Source organism: Plectropomus leopardus, chromosome 4, assembly GCF_026936395.1.
Source record: "Plectropomus leopardus strain MGB_pleo_1.0 chromosome 4, ASM2693639v1, whole genome shotgun sequence".
NCBI lineage: Eukaryota > Metazoa > Chordata > Actinopteri > Perciformes > Serranidae > Plectropomus > Plectropomus leopardus.
Window position 1 is genome coordinate 18,914,553 of NC_142179.1, and position 18,739 is coordinate 18,933,291.

The following is an 18,739-nucleotide window of genomic DNA, read 5'->3' on the forward strand; positions in this document are numbered from 1 at the left end:
GTTAGAGTTTACGAAGCGTTCCTGAAGGCAGCACGGGTTATCACCACCATCACAGTCAGTGTTTTATCCCCCACCAAGGTGTCACTTTCGGCAGCTATCTACCAGTCTTACCTTGCGTTTAATTGAACCATTTTGATACACATTTCTGCGTGACATCTCTGAACTCTTGGTGCCATGAAGGGAATCAGGTTTTTCGTGGTTTTCTTGGTGCTTTCCGCGTCTCTGTTGTGCACAGCCGAAGCGGCCAGGAGCAGGACCAGCAACCAGAACAGCTTCCGACGGGCAGCTAACGGCATCTACCAGACTCTGAGCAGCGTTTTCGGAGAAGACAACATCAGAGGGTTATACAAGGTGAGTGAGGGACATGTTTTGTCAAGATAACTGCTCATTTACCTCTCAGCGGCTTGTAAAAGCTGTCAGACGAGGCGGTCTTGTGGTCCGACTGTGGCGAACAGGAAACAAGCGCGCCCGGGCCTGGACAACAATTTCACGGATGCCATTTTGAAAAATTAGCCATTATCCTGTTTTTTTATCCGACTGCAGGAGCTGTCAGTTCATCTAGCGTTGCTGTGCACAATAAAATGATATCTGTTTTCATGCAGTAACACTGAAATTCTGTCATTTGTTGTGTAACCAATGTCCTCATTCATTGTTTGGAGTCAGCAAGTGCATCAAATGTCACAGATGGCTGGTTCAGGCCATAACGTCTGATTCTTTATCATCTCCAAATTATTAAAAAGCTTTAAGTATGCTCTTATTATGGATGCATACTTAAGTGTTTCTCATTGGTGCAGCTGCACTTCCTGCATTTTGAAATCTCATGATATTTCCTGTATGAGGCCGCCAAAGCAAACCAATGTGACATATGTGCGGCTACACACGTGATAACGCACTGTTTGACTGCACACACAGCAGTTATAGCTTATTTTGGTCAATAAATAAATAAATAATTAAAAAAAACAACTAAAAAAGCATTTCAATATGGTCATTTGGAGTTTGACATGCAAAATGAAAGCTTTATCAGGGTAGAGGTTGGCTGTGGCGTGACTTAATTTTGAATCATGACCCTCCCAAATATTACATAAATATACAAATAGTCCTTTAGCCTTCTCGAGTGAATGGGGGGAAATGAATGACCCTCACCGTCATTATGTCACAGTTTGTGACTGTAATAAACTGCAGGTGCACAGGCACCACTTGCAGGTTTTGGGGTTCTGAAGATATTAAATTAAATACAAAATACAATCATTTAAGGTTGATCGTCCTTCTCCTAAGCCAAATCAAAAACAAAACTTCCTCCTGAGTGCTTAAGAAATTATCTGATGTGCCTCCCTCGTTTTTGCACCACTCCTTCCCCCCAATAAATACTAAAAAGTCTCGAAGAATGATTAAAGTTATGGAGAAACATTGAAGATTATTTGCACACAGTACACCAAACACTTCATCTTGTGACTAACCAAAGTTGAATTTGTCATCATGGTTGTTGTTTACTGCATTCTCTAGTTAGTCTGTTGTAATGGATCACTTCCAAGTGACACTGAATCGACATTTATGTGATAATATATTTGTGATGTTTCAAAATGTGAGTTTTCAGCTATGATACACTCTGAGAAAGGACTATAAAAGTTTGAAGGTAGTAGAGGGATTCTTTCACCTGCTTAGTCTTTTTAACATATTACTACTGTATCAACACCTTAGTCATCTGTCCATTTCATTATGATGAAAACAGTTGGTTGGCTGGAGAATAGGTGAGCAGTAGTTTGATTTGCAGGCCATTTCTTGAGTCACAGATATGAATGGCACTGTGTTGTACATATGCATAAAGACTTTGATGTTATTCTTTAGTGTTACATTTTAATGCAGACGATTCCATGTTGAAGGCTTCAGAAGACAACACAACATAGTAAGCAGAAGCTAACAAAGCATTGCTTTGCTTAAGAATTGTGAAATGTGTATTAAATGTGGACAATGACAAAAACCAACTTCTCGGGTGACAGGCTGCTGTGACACTGAAGACAGACAGTGTGTACACAGAGTGACTCTTGTTCTCGGTTGGAGAATTATCTGATCATCATGATTATTGCACAACCGTACTGACTTAAACTTCAACACTGCAGTCCTCTGTTTTTGTGAACTTCATGTCTTTTTAGTTTTGGTTTTTGCTGTAGGTTCCTGTCAGTTACAATGCAAAAAAAAAATGTAATGTGATTATTACAGTCTTACCTTTCTCTGCATTTCTTCGGTTCTGTAGTTTTTCTCCAAAACGACGGAGCGGTTTGTCCATGGCGTGGACTCTTTTCTCGACACTATTTGGAAGATCTGGTCAGATCTGCTGGATGTGATGGGCATCGACTGTAAGTTTAAAATGTATTATGACGTTTCTAACAAAGAAAGATTGGCACAAATAAAGTGACATATTTTAAGACTTACTCATTTTTGTCTTTTTCTCCCCTGTAGCCTCAAACCTCAGCCACTACTTCAGCCCCACGTCTCTCACCAACTCTCCGGCACGCGCCCTGCTCCTGGTGGCCGCTGTACTTGTGGCCTACTGGTTCCTCTCCATGTTCCTGGGGGGTTTCTTTTACCTGCTGCACGCTGTGTTTGGCCGCTTCTTCTGGCTGGCACGTGTCACACTCTTCGCGCTGTCCTGTCTCTACATCCTGCAGAAGTTTGAGGGTGACCCTGAGCGCGCCGTGCTGCCACTTTGCTTCATCATGGCGGTGTACTTCATGACGGGGCCTGTGGGAGCGTACTGGCGTCGGGGCGGCGGGGCAGGTTCACTGGAGGAGAAAATCGACCACCTGGACACTCAGATCAGGCTGCTTAACATCAGGCTGAGCCGCGTCATAGACGGCCTAGAACGCACCGGGGAGCAGTAGGTAGCAGCGAGGATGACGGGGAGGGAGGGGATATTGTACAACCAGCTGCAGCTGATGTCACAATGCTGTTTCCTGTACGCAGCTGCAGCAACACAACTACTGGGTATTTACAACTCTATTGTCAGATGGGGGAACAAAACTAGATTTGAAATCAGTATTTTAACGACTTGAGTTGATTTTAGTTACAGAATACCTAAAAAAAAATCCTCAGAGGTGTGGACTCGGAGCAAATCAACCAAACAACTATTTTTCATTTATGTTTTTCACAAAGCTTTGATCGAAGGGTTTTTGCTACATTTGTGAGGAAGCTGTCAGAGAGATGTCCACAGTTTTCTAAATGCTGGCCTAATTCTACACCCCAGCTACTTTTGAGAAACTCCTGAGCTGGGGTTTGAATTTTTGGTGTTTGGATAAGCATCGTCAATGCTTTTGCTAAATGAATAATCATATTTTATGTATGTTTGTTTGTTTCTATCCTTGTGAATAACCCTGGGGTTACGATTCTTCTTACACAGGTTTGTCCACAAACATTTATTCCCCTTTTTGAACCTATTGACGGTTTGGGTTTGGGTGTATGATGCAGGGGACTGATACAGACATTGTATTTCTAATATGTAAAAATCCTCAAGATATTAGATAGTTGTTCATAGTAAGATTTATTTATTTCATTTTCCATCCAAAATGTTGAAATCATGTAGTTCTAGTTTGTTTCATCGAGTCACCGTCCCATATTGGCAATAGTTTGGCATCAGGACCTCTTTTTCATTGTGCGTTTGAGTGTATGGGTGTGTGCGCAAATGTACGCGAATGTGGGTGCAAATGCATTAATGTGTGTGTTTCAAGCTTGTGAAATGGAAAAGCACTGTATCAAAAAGTCACCATCAGACCAGGAGAAAATGCAGACAGGCAGTAATATCTCAGGGACTCGGCTAACACACATAGAATTGGAAATCAGATATCAAGAATATTAAAATCAGGTCTTGGTCTCTTTGAGTCACGTCACAGTTTTTCAGATACAGTTTGAAACTTGTCTCAGTAACTTACAATACGTACTGATTAAAGGGTGCACAGTTTGTGTTCTTGCATCATGTTGAAAAATTTGATTAATATCAAGACCAAATCCAGCTTTTTGATACCAGCATGGCGTTATTGTAGGGATTTAAACTGCAGCTTGTGGTAAATTGAGGGGAAAACATTGTTAATATTTACTGTAAATGTGTTAACACACAGGTAAATTATCCACAAAAGCGGTTTAAAAAAAATCTTTGAGTCACGCTGGTTTGAAATATGTCTTAATGTCTCTTTTGGGAAGAGAATTTTTAGTGTAAACTGGATCAATTTCTCAACTTGATTACAGATTAAATTAGGTCTGGTGCCTTTGATCCTGTGGCAAAAACTCAAGCTTGTTATGGACAATCCCATTTGACGCTGCATTGGAAAATTACATTTAAAGCTGTACATCATTTTTTCATGTTAATATGAGATCATCGCTTTTAGCAGTAACTCAATGAGAGATATCCAACCAGCCTGGTTGGTCATTAAAAATGTGCTTTAGACACAGGCTTGGTGTGCATCACTGCAGCCAGCTCTACTTTGTTAGACTGATAGGGCTTTTTATGTCTTCATTATTTCTGCCAATCCATTTTTATCTTTCTCATCATGTGCCATCACAAAACACTGGCCATGCTTCTCTATGTTTAACATGCATGTCTTCATGTATTCATATTCCCCTTGGCACAGTTTTTTGTGTTATTGTCAGTTTATAGAATTTGGACTCTGTAAACACGTTTCTATACAAATGACCCAAATACTGTGCAGATTTGAGTGAAAAATGTTGCTTTTAGATTCTCCTGAGAAAGACTTACATTTGATAATTTCCTCCCTTGTTGCCCTTGGGCGTGGGGTGGAGTCAGAAAGAAAGCGTTTACTATCGCAACTTTCACCCCCTTTAATCACAGAGCTCTCCCTGCCATGACACACTGAACGTTTGGGAATCCTGCAGAGTTTTCTTCAGCGGAAACTTATTTTTTGTCTACAACTTGGGACAGAAATTGTTTTTCAACTTAAGTTTTGAACCCAAACAATCTGTATCACATTGTGTTCATCTACCTGTTTTATAATTAACAATGGTGAGCTCCAGGTAACATTTTGAACAGCCTTGTTTAAAAAGAAATAAAAAAGAGGGAGACAATTTACATGCACAGCTGTTCCCTGGGCTGCCTTGTGTTTAGGATGAAGAGACCCATTGAACAGAAGGTTTTCACAATTTTTGTGCAGCTGTGTGAAAGGGTTTCAATGTGTCAGTCTCCAACACACACATTAATGCGCAAAAGTAACTTTAGAATAATTAATCAAAAGACACATTTGATGTGCACATAAGCATGGGGGGGGCATCTGTGGTTATTTTAGAGTTCGATGTAGGTTGCACAAAAGTTAATAAGCAGGTGTGAGTAATAATGGCTTAACAGCACGCAACATCATGCCAATTATAGACTGCCAGTGGAACAGATACCTGCTGCCTTCATATGGCTGTAAAAAGAGTCACCAGTGTAAAGAAAAATTAACTAAACTGCACCAGATAACAAAAGAACCTCCCCAGTATCTGCAAGCTACTATAGTGGTAACTACAAAAAACAGCCCAAACTCAGTTGGAGCACAAAGTCTCCTCACCTCATGACATCATCAGAAATGACCTTATTGCCCCCACAGTGTTTCACTGAAGTCGATGCCTGTGTGTGTCAGTAATGTTGCAGGATGGCTAAAATGATCAGAGGGCTCTTGGAGAACTAGCTAGAACTAAAAGAACTAGCCTGCATTTATACACTTGCATTGCATTGCATTGCATTTTTGCTGCACTCCTAATGTCTCTCAGTATAGTTCGGGTGCAGTGTCAATATCTTTCTCTGAGAAGGAAGGTGTTGTATCACTATAATTCCAGCTACAGACACATGGACTCTGTGCCTCAGCACATTCAGATAATTACCATTACACAGGGTTTTTATATTAAGCTCAGTACAATGGCTGGATTCAGATTCATATCCATTGTCTTGTCTTTCATCTACATCTTAGAGTCAAATCAGCAAAATGCAACAAAATGAGTTAAATATTTGAGTACAGTTCATGTATTAATTGATTGAAAATCTCTCCCCAAACACCCAGTTTGTCACTGCAGTAAACCTGACCCACCCCCAGTTAGTCCATAGTCAAATTCATTTTCTTGCATGCTGTTTTTATGCCTATAATGTTCTGTTACATACTATACATGTCGTTGACTGCCTAGGTAGAGGACTCTTTTAAAGTGTGATGTGATGAGTTAGTACTTAAGTGTATAGATCATATGACTACGCTTAACTGGTTTACATTACAGGACTAAACTGGACACAAAGCCACTGAATTAATCTCTGACGTGTTGAGAAATCTGATTAATTTGCAGTGGTAAACCTGACTTGAAAGAGAGGTTTGGTGCCGGTGTCTTGCATTTTGTGGTTACAGTCTGAAGCCAATGCTTTCCTAATGGTAGCATGTTTGATTTATGAAGGTATTGATTAAATAGTAATAATCATGTATGTAACTTTTTTTTCCAAGTGTCCAGTGGATCATGGTATTAATGTAGGATTTTGAGGTTATTGTATTTAAACACTGAAAACTAAAGAATGAGGAATGAAACTGTTTCTCTTCAAATTGTGCACAAGTTCTCTCACACTGATTTCATTATTTCAAGCCCCATAGAAATGTCAGTTTGTGAGACAAAAATCAGCTTGAAAACAGAGGGAAACTGTTAACTTAGTTGCCACTCACTGTAGGTCACCCATGTGCCACTTGTCATTACCACTTGGATTTTGAAAGATGCAAGTGCGTCTTTCTGCTGTCATCTCTCAGCACTGGATCGAATGCTACATTCAGATTATATTTATTGTCTGATAAAACTGCCTGTTGAATGGCTAGTAATTCCATTATCTTAATGTACTGTATCCTACTTATTCCATGACGCCTGTCATTTTTATAACATGCTGTGCCAATATTTTCTGTTTGCTTAATTCAAGACAATTATCTGTTGGTTTGTGCGGGTTTTTTTGTCAATGTTTTTAAACCTTTTTTTTATCTGAATATTTCTGTACTTAAGTGATGTGGCAAGCACCAAACTGTCCTGCCTGCTGTTGTCTGTGTGTGAGTGTGTCTTTATCAGAACCAGTTGATGGCTAAATCGTTCCTTATTTTGGTCAGTGAAAATGAGGTCCAGATTTGAATAAATTAAACACCACAGTACTACAAAGTATTCTACTTTGTGATTCATTCATTATTTAAGACAGATGTGAATGTGTGTGTGTAACTGTTTATGGCTTAATCAGAATCATTTGAGTATGTTAAAAAAGGTCAAAAGTCATAGTAATCCACTAATGTCTGGTTTAAGAGTAAATTTCCATCAGGTTATAATACGTTCCGTTTATTGGATAATAAAATTTGTGTATTTTGTTGTAACAATTTCCTAACAAGGACATTTTTGGCACTAGGTGGTACTTATGAATCTCTAGTCTTTCTTAAAACCTCATTTTGGAAAAGTTGTAGTAATACACTGTAGCGTAGTTTACTTGACAAAAAGAAATCCAATTAAATGTCTTTATCCTCAAGAGCATAAAAAGTAATTAAATGAATGTCAGCTGCATGCATACTGTATTAGTCTTGCTGTAAACATACAAATTCATGAATACTTTGAAAAAGCATTTAATGTGCACTCTTGATAATGTTAGCTGATCCTCTTAAATGAAAGTGTGCTCAAAAATAACAATCAATACTTGTGCTTTTGCGAACACAGCATGCAAGAACATTCTCCTTAGCAGTGAATTAGTGACTGCAAACAGCTGGGAAAGGCCTGGTTAGGGGAAGTCCATTCTTTAAACAGATCATGGTGCCCTTGAGCAAAACTTTTAAAACCCCATGGAGCTCCATTGGAAAGTGGTCAGTGGCTGTTAATAGAAAATTCTAGTTTTCCACAACAGCTTTAAGGGCTAAAAAAATATCATATTGCTCTGAGTTGTAATTTTAGTTTTCAATTTTTCCATATTTTTCCATTTTACTTTCACTGAAAAAAGCTAAAATGATGATGATGTGATTCCTTTCCGAGGTCTGTAACAAACAAGCATGATCCCTTACATCTAGAATATTATTTGTAGGCCGGGGCATCTCTGTGTGATGGTATGTTATAACACATTTTACCTTCATCAAAAAATTGCAGATTCTGTGATTTGCATAATGCACTTGGCCATATTGCAATTTAAATAATATTCTGATTAATTGTGCAGCCCTACCTGCTTTCAGCTGTAAACTTGTTAAACTTATATTACTGAAAAGAGGAGAATATTTAAATTTAAGTGTCTATCTTTCCTCACAGAACGCACAGTAATCATACTGTTGATTTGTATTGGAATACAGTTATTTCACAGTGTGAGTTGATTTGCAATGAATGATTTTATCTATCTGTAGTTCTCTACTGGATGAGGCGAAGAAGGCATTCAAATTAAAAGTATATTAGAGGCATATTAAATCTAAGTGTGTAACCAAGTAAAAAACAAGTCTCAGGTGATGCAAAGAGCCAGAACCAGGATTTACTCCTCAGACATTATCAAATGATTTATTTATTGCTTTATCATAATGTGTCAAACAGATATATAAAATCAGCTTGTGAAGTTTAAAGTGACAAATACCCATAAATTTAATTCTCTCAAAATGTGTGGTCACCTTTGTATTCCTTAAATTTTAGCAATATAAAATGAATTATTGCTGCATCTTTCCTGCCTGAACCAAGACAATGTTTAGTAGGTACTAAACCAATCTATGCCTTCAGATTAAGATCCACATGAGTGCATTTGGAATCACCTGAGTTATGTTAACCCAACTTCTAATAAGGCTGTCAAAAGTTTGATACTTTGATACTTTTTTTTGATATCACTTGTTTTAAACAATACAATCACCATTACTTATATATTAAATAATGTCCTAAGTACCAAAGCTATAAAAAAAAAAAAAAAACTTTCAAAAAGTTTGAAATTCTGGTAATGTGGCAAACCTACCTCCTAGCCTGTCCATTTTGTTCTTGTAGATGCAGATAATTCTCTAAAAAGGGACTGGATGATATTGCAACCACTGTCTTTAGGAGAGATGGTAACCTGGATATCCGCAAACAAAAGGAAAACCATGTCACTTTTTAAGCTGCATAAACTAACAAAGTAATCAGTATCAAATTTACACTTCTAATATAAGAGTAGTTTAACTAATCCCCTGACTGTCAGTTGTGGTAGGAATGTCATATGCGGCCAAGTTCACTCACTAACGGTGGAGTCAGCAGTTCTGGAAAACGATTGCTGATATTAGAAGTCAACATCTAAACAAATACACCCCTCCCATCAGCTTCCCTCTCACTCCTACTGCCTTTCTCTTTATACTATAAATTGTATAATAAAGATGAACAACATGAGAGCTCTCCTGAAGTGCAGCCAAAACATCTTGATCACCCCCTGGTGGCTGAATGTAGTATAGGTCATGAACCCCGCCCCCTGTTTCCGTCATTTTAGCTGCTTCTTCTCACACTGCTATATTTTCAAGTGTTTGTTTTTCTGATAAGTTTGGTTTGAATTAGTTATTTGATGCTGTACAAACATCACCAATAACAAATACACACTGACATCATTACTGACAGCTGTGTGTGTCAATTGGTGTGCTCACAATCAATGACGTTGCTCGTGACTGGTCAGAGCATTTTATGGGCAGGGACATGATAACCCAGAGGTCACTATGGCACAGATTCTGGCTCTAAATGATGTCACCAGAGCAAAATGGCAGCGGCCGTATCCGGAATATTTTGGCTTCACTTTTTAGCAGTGGGATAAGTGGAGATGTGTTGTCCATCTTTCTCTATAGTTCATGCTTTGTACTTTTATGGCCTTTCTCCTTTCTGTGCATGACCACAAACACCCTCTGTCTCTAATTGGATGGAATAGTGTTGTGTAGCTCGATTTTTTTTTCCAGCTAACGCAGAGCAGACAGCTTGCACACTGTGTGGAGACAGTTGTATGATTTGACAAAAAGTGTATTGGATTAGAATCACTGACTGCACCTTTAAAGTGGTAGCAGGTTTCATGTTGCGGATCAGATTCCTTTTGTATTTGTATTATCTTTTATTATATTTGTATTATATGTATTTGTATTATTTGTTTTCTCTTCAAACAATATTAAAAAATAGGAATTATTCTGTATTTTGCATAGTAAGTTGTCATAGTTTTCAAATTTAAAGGTACACTCTGCAGGATGATTGGTCTCTGTTTGTAAACATGCTCTCCAGCAAAAGTGAAAGTAAAAACCAACTCCAGATTCACTCGTTTGGCCTTTCACCTCACTGTATTTGTGGGCTTTTTTGGCACTGTGCCTCTTGGATGCCTGCTGCTCACAGTCTAGCACCTGGGTGCTACCTTCTTTTAATACGCCGACCTCACCTAAGTGGTGTGGGTCTACAGGCCCATAAGGGCTCGAGCACAGATAACAACAAAAATACAGGCAGAGGACAGAGTCTCTGCAGAAAAATACACCACACGCTTCTCGTGGGTCAAAAGTGATGATTAGGAGGGATTATACTAGTATGAGTCCATACTTTTTTTTGTGAAAATCCTGCATAGTATATCTTTAAATATACTGGGTATCAGCACCAAACATCAGCTATCGGCAGTTTCAGTTAAAAAAAAATATCAGAATCTGTTTCTTTAAAACCATTATAAATTGAATTCTTAAACAAAGCTCACGTTCATACAGTCTTGTGTCTCGGTGTCGTTTTGGTCTAAAGATAGCAGGTTATTAAAGTGACAGTACAAACTAATCAACGGTTACATTATTATCAACATACGCATGTTCCGCAAAACTCTGTTATGGTGATAAAACAACTTTCCACAAAGTGCACCAACTACACTTTGTTCAGAAAAAGCCAAATTTCATACTCTCAGTATGAAAATCCATTTGGCTTTTATTTCTCTATCAGAGTTAAGAGAAGCAACACCTCACCAATTAGCTAACTTTCCTGCTCTAAGAGTGCTTCCACATTTTCAACACCACCCCTGTCACATTAAGATGTCCTCCAAACATGTATCAGCAGCATCAAAAACAGCAACATGTACACATCCACCTAGCTGAAGCATTGCGTAAAACTGAGAGTAATCCCAGTTATTCTGGTTTGGTCCAAGAAGGCAGCAATCCCATCAGGATCATTTGGATGTTTAAAGTTGAGTTAATGGGTAATGTGACTTACTGACCAGTTTTCCAGATAAGCAGCTATGATGGGCATCCTGGTGGTTTTGCTAGACGAAAGGTGCATCCTCCATACACGTCGCTCCTTTTCTCTCTTCTGTCATTCTTCACTGTATGGCAGTCTAGTAAAGCAAAAAATGTCTATAGACGTGTAAAATTGTACAAAAAAAGAAAAAAGAAAAAACAACCAACATGACGTCCATATCCAGTGAGTCACTGCGCTGAGTCACTCTCTGTTCACAGGTCATGGTTACGAGTCACACCAGGCTCTTCTGGGCTGTCAGAAGCGCGCCACAATTTTTATGTCCAGGCCACCAGCTCCACCTGAACCTGCCCCAGAAACCTGAGATTGGTTTGACCCGTGGCCCATCTGGATATGATGGAGGCCGTTGTTGAAGCTGGCACACAGCATGTTGGTGGAGTCAGTGGGAGCCAGACAAACCAGTGGACCAGCACCATCCATAGACAGCGTCGCTAAACAGACTGAATAGAGGGTGGAGGAGAGTTAGTGTGAAAAAGCTAATCACCCATGCAGTGTATGCATATCAGTGCATATTTCTGTATATCAGTGTTTGCATCCATGAGTGGGTGTTACCTGCTGTGTTCTGATCCCAGATTTTGACGGAGCTGTCATGGGAGGATGTTGCTACCTGAGCTGTGCCACCAGGAGGCGTAGGCAGAAACATACAGCAGGCAGTGGTCTGGAGATGACCTCTGTACTCCACAACTTTACAGCCAGGCTGGCGCAGGTCCCAGAGCTAATAACACAGACACAACTCCACTGAGAATAAAAGACAATATGAGAGGTTTCAAAACTATTTGTGTAAGATAGTGGGTGAAATACGGACTGCCAGAGACTTGGAAAACCACCTCTAGTCAAAAAAAATCATAACAATGATTATAGTGTAATTAATATTACTAAAGGACAACATAGAAAAAGTATCAATCATCAAAACAAACAGGCAAATATGTTCACCTTAAAATAACAGATAACAGTCATGACATAGAATAACATATTAATCAAATGGACGTTGATAAAAGTACTTTTTTAAGGCTCTGTTGGAAACATGGTGTGTGCATATGAGGAGCAACATTGTGTAGAAGTCGGACAAGGGGAGTTTAATACTAAACTAAGTGCTTGTCCTGACTCTGAACAATAACAACTTCAGGAATCACAATTAACTGGCATTAGTGTAATAAAACCTAAATAATGCCTGCCACATATTCTAAATAAAACCTTTTATGGGCTTTACTTTTTACTTGACTGTACTGTACTACAGAACCACTGGTAATTAGTCAAATAGGATTAACTTAATATTTGACTCTTGGCTCTTGCTACTTTTAGAAAACACAGATTAGACAGCGAACTGGTCAAGCTGGTGCAGTCAAAGCCACAAGGGACAAATTCAAAACCATCTGCACAATGGCAATGTCTAACTGTTTTAAGAAAAAACATCTGGTGTTCATCAAGTAGCCACATGATCGCCCCGCTTTATGGGTGCATTGTTTTAAATCTGAAAAGACACGAATTATAGTGTTTGTTTTAGTAGATTTTTCCTCTAGTTGATGTTTGTCTTGTGTCAACTCGAACACAGACAATAGGTGACCTGCTGACAGCCTCAACCTATGCACCACCTGCACATTTACATCTATAGTGCCAACAACCAATGGTCTCACTGTAGCTTCACAGCCCTGTCCTCCGAAGCCGTTGCTGCTGGACACCAGGTAGTTTCCATTTGGTGAAACGTCACAGTGGGTTTGGATGTATTGCTTTGCTGGAAAGGTATTGGTCACCTGCCATGCACGGCTGTCCCACACCCTGTGAACATACACCAAAACATGACTGGAGAAATGCACTTGTGCAATATGCAACACACACACAAAAAAAAAAAAAAAATCAAAGACACTGATGGCTATGTTTTCAGGTTTGGACACATCTACCTTTTAAATAGAAAAATGGAGGAAGTAGAATGTTACATTGCTTCTTTAAAAGTTTACTTTACTGAAAAATAATTTCTGATTTAGTTTAAGAAAATCTGTTCATTCTCCTTTTCCCATCCCATCATCTAAGAGAAGGAGAATGTCTTTTTTATGAGATCAGGCACAATCCCAAGACTTAATACCCCTCCTGGTATTCTAATTTGCTACTGTGGGTGCAGGTACATTTAGGTTGACTCTACTAGCAAGAGTCAATCACTCTGCAGTAAACAACTGGCAAAACTGTAAGTTTGCAAAAGTTTAGGTTTTTTGTGGCCTATTGCTTTGTAGTATTGGCACAGAATTAACTTCCAAAAGGACAATTACATAACAATGTGCACTAATGTAGTAAGTAAGCACCGCAGACAGCAGGGTAATGAAAATCTGAGTTTATTATAGTGTAATGATGACATGATGTTAATTTTAATTTTAAATTGTGCAGTATAGTATTAAATGAGTGGTCAGGAGTCTTTGATTGTCTACATAACAGCATAGTTCTTTTCCAGAGCCACCACCATGTGTTCCAGAAACTCATCATTTACAAAGTGCACAAGTCTGTTTGCACTTGACTTTAGGATTAGAAAGATGTCTTCTGTGACTCATTCATATAATGTTTTGATCTCTGGGTGAAGACACACGAACAATTCATCATCAGTGGCAGACAAAGTATGAAAAGTAAGATGGCACATGCGCATCCTCAGTAATATAGTTGCAGTGCAAAGCTTTCTGTACCTTATGGTCTTATCCTCAGAGGTCTGGACTATAGAGGAGCTGCCTGGCACCCAACACACGTGAGTCACCTGAGCAGACAAGTGAGGACAGTGGTAAAGTTTAGAGCCTGAGGGGCGTGAACGCAGAAGGTAAAAGTCAGATTGAATGGCTTATTAATTAGATTCTTTTTCTTACATGCTCAGTACAAACCTAAGGCGATCCAGCATGCTTGAAAAAATTTTAAGTACAAGGTTGTGTGCACACAAAAGCACATACGATTATTCTCACCAGGTTTCTAGAAATGTTGTGTCTCTGTTCACATTTTGCAGATTCTATATCCCACAGGCACATCCAGTTGTCACGAGAACCAGTGCACAGCTTTCTCCCTTCTGCAAGCCATAAATTAAAAAAAAAAAAAGAAGAAAAAAAAATCCATATGTTGCAGATCAGTAATCTGAAATGAATTACTATGTGCATAAAATTATTAAACCATGCTGAAAAGCAAAAGCCTCTAAAGCCACAAGAACAAGTAAAAAAAATCATTAGAAATATATGACAAAAAACATGAGAATTGTTCCCATTGCTAAAAAAAAGTTTTATCTGACATTTTAAACATATAATTCAGTAAAAGTTGATCACAGATAAAAGATTTAGAAATATTTCAGAAAAGTATACAGTTCTCTCATTCTGAAACAGCTATTTTGTACATATTCGTTGTGTTATGTAATAATATTTTTTTAGTATCCTTTCAATTTTTTATTGTATGTTAAATGTATGCACCACAGACAAAAGCCAGTTCCTTGTAATGGGAAATCTTCTCGGTAATACATCTTATTCTGAATCTGATTCTGATAAATAAGACGCTATCTGTACGGAGATATAACCAAATATATTTGGCATGATAAGCTTGAGTTGTATCTTGCATTCTGACATACTGTAAATGTAAAATGGGAAACTTTATCCTAAGCAATAAGGCTTTAAGACAACAGCTAAAATATTTACTCATGAGTGAGGAGGCATGTGTGTGTGCCTGCGTATGTACGTGCGTGCATGCGTGTGCGTGTGTATACCAGGGCTGATAGCTAATCCGTTGACCACCAACTCATGACCACAAAATTCCTGAATAGGTTCGTCCCCCTGATTTAGGTCCCACATCAGAACAGTCTTGTCCCGTGAGGCACTAAAGATCCATGTGCTGCCTGGATAACACACCACCTAGCAGAGGAGGCATGTATGTCACACGTGTGGGAGCTCTGAACAGCGTCACACCTTTATCAGTTTGCGCACACACAGTATTGATGTTACCTTGGTAACCTCCCGGTTGTGACCCTGGAAGGACTGACACATCCGGCCTTGTTTCCAATCGTACACCACCACAGCCTGCGGGAGGGGGGGCACAAAAAAACATGCACACATAATAATCAGTATATGTTTAAGGATTTTCCACAGAAATTAAATGGTAAATGGCTATAGTCGTGTAGCCATTTGATCCAAAGTGCCTGACAAGGTATTTGCCCCTCATTCACCAATTTAAATAGGCCTGCCCATTGGGGACGATCGAGGTTCAGTATCGTGCCCAAAGATAATTAGACATGTGGAGAGGAGGAGGTGGGGATCGTATTCCCAACCCTGTGATCCATGACACTTCTGTTACAATCTCAATGAAAACGTGAATTGCATAATTTCAGTCTTTTTTCTTGCATTAGTCCTTCTAATTATTTTTAAACTATTATACTGCTTCATTTAAAACCTTAATATGGAGGAGGATTAGGGCTACACAGGAGAAATAATTTTAAGAGGAGGAAGATTTTTTTTTCATTATGCACATCAAGAAAAAAGTCAAAATGACAAGAATAAAGTTAAAATGTCGGTATTAAGTCAAATGTCGAGAACAATGTTGAAATACAAGACTATTTTATTTGAACTTTATTCTCATAATTTCAGCTTTTTTCTGGACGTTGTATTTCAATATTATTCTTGACATTTCGACTTTAATGTCGACATTTCAACTTTATTCTCGCCATTTTGACCTTTTCTTAACGTGCATAATGAAGAAAGAATCTTCCTCCTCTCAAAAATATTTCTCCTGCCTGGCCCTAAATCATTTTCCGAACCTTAACCATCAGCAAATTAACAGTTTGATTAAAATTTGGTTATTTTTGGAGTAAACTACAAGTAGAGCATAGAATATTTTACCTGGTCACTTCCACCAGAAACACAGAGGTCTGGGCTGAGATTGGTGACAGTGTTGGTGGACCCTTGATGAGCAGGTTCATACTGCACCACCTGACTGTCAAAGGTATTATCCGCCTTCTCCCCCTGAGATGCCCTGTGCGGAAAACACCAATAAATTTTAAAAAATCACAAATTTAACATATTTAGCCACCATTTATCCAACACTGATTTTAGCAGTATGTCTCTATATTATGTGCATATTCTGTTGCTTTACAGGCTGAACTGCTAAAACTCATCTGATTAAGATGAATTGATCCCCAAGAAATGACTGTCACCCCATTTGTTGATTACAATTTTCATGTAGGAATACAACAAAGTAAACAGACTAATACGACACTATACCCTATGTAATGGGATCATTTTATCCAAAAAATAAACTTATCTTAAATTTAAACTTAAACTTATCTTCATGGTATCTTTCCAAAGATTTCATGCACTGTTTAGTTTACAAGACATTTCAGGATAAGGGCTAAACAGGAGCTGTCTCACCACTGCACCTTAAACACCTTTTTGCATACTCTCTGTGAACAGACTTTATAATGATATTTAGTCCCTATTAGCATGTTTAGTACATAGAAAGACACAGAAACTGTTTCAGTAGTGCACACATCTCACCTGTAGAGATCAGATCTCTTGCGAAACTTGCTCTGTAGTTTACCCATGTCTGCTTGGAACCTGCAGCCACACTGACACAATCAAAGACATGCTTTAAAATTAGGACAAAAATCATGGTTGCATCAATAATTATGCCAATGCTTTCCCTCAGACTTTAGACTCAGACTTGATTATACCCGACGAGGAATTCTTTCCACGGCACTGTACACATCAGACTAACAGCACATACAATGGCACACAGTAAAATTCAATGACAGACAGCAGTAGACACTCCACTTGGGCCTATGAGGCAGTTATGGCTGTAGCGATTACGCTGTTCCCAAAGTTAGTCCTCCTGCACCTCGATGCTCTGTTCCTGCGTCAGGTGGTCAGTAGGGAAGGGTGGTGTCTTTTCCAAGTGAGATTACAATAAATGCAGTGGCCTTATTGTTTAACTCTGCAAGGTTGGCGGTAAGGAGATCAATTATTCTGGCAGCGGAGTTGATTATGTGTCTTAGTTTTGCCTGATTAGTTATGGATAACATGTTAAATAAGCAGGAGGAACCGTAGTGAGTAGTGATGATCAGGGGCAATGGATGAAGCCATTTCACAACCCTACAAATTCCTATTCTTTAAAAAGTTAGGCTCAGTTTTAATGCTCAGTAAAGTAAAGTTTATCTCAATAGCAATCACATTAACCACAGAGAAAGCAACATCAAACTCTTTGAAAGTATATTGTTGCTCTTAAATGTGTTCAGGTCATTGGCTGAAATCCTTATTATGTCAGATCAGTGGTTTGATACAGGAAACTAAAAGGGCTTTCTTGATGCAAATGTATCACTGTATATTTTGTTTCTCCCATACAATTACACCGAGTTTAATAATATTTACGGCTCACCTACATATATTACACATCCCAATATAAGTAGATTGAGTCTCTTCCTACAAAATATCTTGCATAAGGGTAAGTCACCCCAGTCAACAAGGTGAGATTAAACCACAAATTCCCACGCAAACACTACTTTCTCTCACACACGTACAGCTCAGCTCCTCCGTCGCTATCCTGGCGTACTCCTCAAACAATCGACAGGAAGGAGAGAGCTCAAATCCTATTAGCACCGCGTCATTACTGTCACAAGGAATTAGTCGCTTGAAAACACCTGCTATGAGCTGTGCTGGCAGTCATTGTGTAACAACACCAAGCTGTTTTAACAGCGCTAACTAATGATGAAAACAGTTTATGAGTAGTGGTATTCTCTCCTGGAGATAAGTGAAGCAAGATTTCTTACCTGTCACCGGCAGGTGTGGTCGCTGTGTGATGCTGAGGCTGTCCGGCTAGCTCGCTAACATGCTAACTAATCTTTATCTGTCATGCCAAGGTAGATTAATGCCCTAGTAGCACCAAAACGTGGATATGTAAAAGTAAAAACTTGGTAGAGCCGTTGTCGCAACGACCGAGAAGCGTTTTCCACCGAGTGCCATGATAGTAAGTTGTCCTAACTGCGTGGGAAAGTGCACACAAGCGTCTTTTAACTACAGCAGACTCTCTCTCTCTCCGTAGCGACCATGCAACGACGCTTTCTCGTTTCTAGGCGAGGGCGAGGTCACGTGACACGGGACAGGAAGTAAACGAGAGCGTTCTGTTCTACAAAATAAAAGTCTGATTTCGTGTTTCCTTCGTCACTTTTTTTCCTGGGGTCATACCATGGGTCATGCTTCATGGGGTAACCTTTTTTTCTGTCAATTTTCAATTTCAGTTTCAAATAGCTTTATTAGCATGAACAAAATGTGTAATTGCAAACAGAGAGATAGAGAGGGGCTTGCAATATGTGTAGGCCCTCTCTATCTCTCTAATTGTTATATTCTATTTATTTATGTTTTCCCTCAGTGAGCTTCTAATAAATCAACAACCCCAAACTCAAACTTTTATTTCCAGATAGCACTGATGTCTCAGTGCTTGCTTTTATCCCCACGCTGTCCAATGTCAGAGATGTAAGAAAGTTGTATGTTCTTTTCTTTGGTTGAAATGTAAGAACAAAAAAAGATTACACAGC

General features: G+C 38.9%; 3 protein-coding genes across 9 annotated transcripts in view; 1 reads left to right on the forward strand and 2 right to left on the reverse strand.

Moving 5' to 3' along the window:
* The window catches only part of stpg2 (sperm-tail PG-rich repeat containing 2), a 74,124-nt gene extending 73,873 nt beyond the window's left edge, over window positions 1-251 (reverse strand). The window contains exon 1 of one of the 2 annotated variants that reach the window (XM_088076699.1): window positions 112-251. The gene's annotated coding sequence lies outside the window, so the exon portion shown is untranslated. The remainder of the gene's footprint in view (window positions 1-111) is intronic. The other variant, XM_042488988.2, reaches the window with a different exon arrangement.
* Window positions 1-7,155, forward strand: bri3bp (bri3 binding protein). The gene is made up of 3 exons (XM_042488033.2): window positions 1-351; window positions 2,252-2,354; window positions 2,458-7,155. Exons 1-3 carry the CDS (start codon window positions 175-177, stop codon window positions 2,877-2,879), a joined length of 702 nt encoding a protein of 233 aa, XP_042343967.1. The 5' UTR covers window positions 1-174; the 3' UTR covers window positions 2,880-7,155.
* wdr31 (WD repeat domain 31) overlaps window positions 2,643-18,739 on the reverse strand; it is a 24,972-nt gene continuing 8,875 nt past the window's right edge. Inside the window, exons 2-12 of one of the 6 annotated variants that reach the window (XR_015776447.1) lie at window positions 16,707-16,777; window positions 16,053-16,185; window positions 15,162-15,236; window positions 14,927-15,071; window positions 14,145-14,245; window positions 13,878-13,945; window positions 12,846-12,987; window positions 11,764-11,926; window positions 11,174-11,651; window positions 8,948-9,043; window positions 2,643-2,780 (exon numbers count right to left, since the gene is read on the reverse strand). Coding sequence is in view for 3 of the 6 variants with exons in the window: in XM_088076700.1 (XP_087932826.1) it covers window positions 11,449-11,651; window positions 11,764-11,926; window positions 12,846-12,987; window positions 13,878-13,945; window positions 14,145-14,245; window positions 14,927-15,071; window positions 15,162-15,236; window positions 16,053-16,185; window positions 16,707-16,777 (1,101 nt within the window). In the remaining 3 variants the exon portion in view is untranslated. Of the gene's footprint in view, window positions 2,781-8,494; window positions 11,652-11,763; window positions 11,927-12,845; window positions 12,988-13,877; window positions 13,946-14,144; window positions 14,246-14,926; window positions 15,072-15,161; window positions 15,237-16,052; window positions 16,186-16,706; window positions 16,778-17,974; window positions 18,501-18,739 lie in introns of those variants that run through there. The other 5 variants (XR_015776445.1, XR_015776446.1, XM_042488254.2 and 2 more) reach the window with 5 other exon arrangements.